Source organism: Coffea eugenioides, chromosome 11 (genome assembly GCF_003713205.1).
Source record: "Coffea eugenioides isolate CCC68of chromosome 11, Ceug_1.0, whole genome shotgun sequence".
Lineage (NCBI taxonomy): Eukaryota > Viridiplantae > Streptophyta > Magnoliopsida > Gentianales > Rubiaceae > Coffea > Coffea eugenioides.
The window spans coordinates 38333026-38334013 of record NC_040045.1 but is presented as its reverse complement, the minus strand read 5'-3'; the positions used below and the strand labels follow the sequence as shown (position 1 = coordinate 38334013).

The 988-nt window shown below is 38.2% G+C and overlaps 1 protein-coding gene across 1 annotated transcript; it reads right to left on the bottom strand.

Moving 5' to 3' along the window:
• Positions 1 to 341: 341 nt before the first annotated feature.
• On the bottom strand, positions 342 to 662 carry LOC113752522 (tubulin beta-6 chain-like). The gene has a single exon (XM_027296635.1). The coding sequence runs from the start codon at positions 660 to 662 to the stop codon at positions 342 to 344; it is 321 nt and encodes a 106-aa protein (XP_027152436.1).
• Between the last annotated feature and the right edge of the window lie 326 nt (positions 663 to 988).

Below are 988 nucleotides of genomic sequence, written 5' to 3'. Positions count from 1 at the left end.
ATATGAGTTTAGGAAATAGTATTGGTTTTCAATTGTTATTTGATTTTTTAGCAGTAATGTTCTCTATAAATTGGTAGATTGGAATATTACAAAGATACACAAGAAAGGGGTGAGAGAGTTTTTAGTGGGTGAGAGGGTTATACAAGAGTTGGGGCTTGGGAATCAAGTTGTAATCTTGTGGTGTTTTTCTCATAGTAAGAGCAAGTTTTTTTCTCCGTGGATGTAGGCTTGGTGATTAAGTCGAACCACGTTAATTCTTGTGTGTTGTTCATCGTTCATGCTAGATATTATTTTCTATTAAATTGTTGGTTTTTTCCTTTTCAAATAATTGGCCTGATACCCTAACACTTTAGTCCAGTTGTTATCGGCACCAGACTGACCAAAGACGAAGTTGTTGGGCTCGAAGATCTGGCCATAAGTGCCGAACCTACTGTTGTCCATTGTGTCGGCTCGAGATCCATGAGGATAGCCCGAGGAACATAACAGCCATCGGAAGCCTCATTGAAATAGACATTGATGCGTTCCAATTGAAGATCATTGGAGCCATCTCCCCTGTAATGGCCGGTTGGATCAACCCCGTGCACGTCGTAGATTACTTCCCAGAATTTGGAACCAATTTGATTCCCGCATTGACCTCCTTGAATGTGCAAGATTTCCCTCATTTTTGGTTTTTTTTTTTTTTTAATTTTTGGATGGGAGAAAATTGAAAATGTAGTAGGAGGAGGAAGAAGTTCTTTTCCCTCCTTTTCTCTTGGGACGAGAAGGGGGAAGATGAGGGGGGAAGATTTTTGTAGCAGCAGTAGTTGTAGAATAGAAATTTATATAATACTCTCTCCGTCCCACTTTAATAGTCCTGTATTCCTTTTTCATCTGTCCCAAATTGTAGTCCACTTTCGAATTGAAAAATGTAGTTGTATTTTAATTTTCCTAAAATACTCTTATTCAATGTAAGTAGTTGTTACTATAAACCTACTCCATTTAATGAGAG

Excerpts from the sequence above, each read along its gene's own strand:
- LOC113752522 (XM_027296635.1), bottom strand. The coding sequence starts at position 662 with ATGAGGGAAATCTTGCACATTCAAGGAGGTCAATGCGGGAATCAAATT.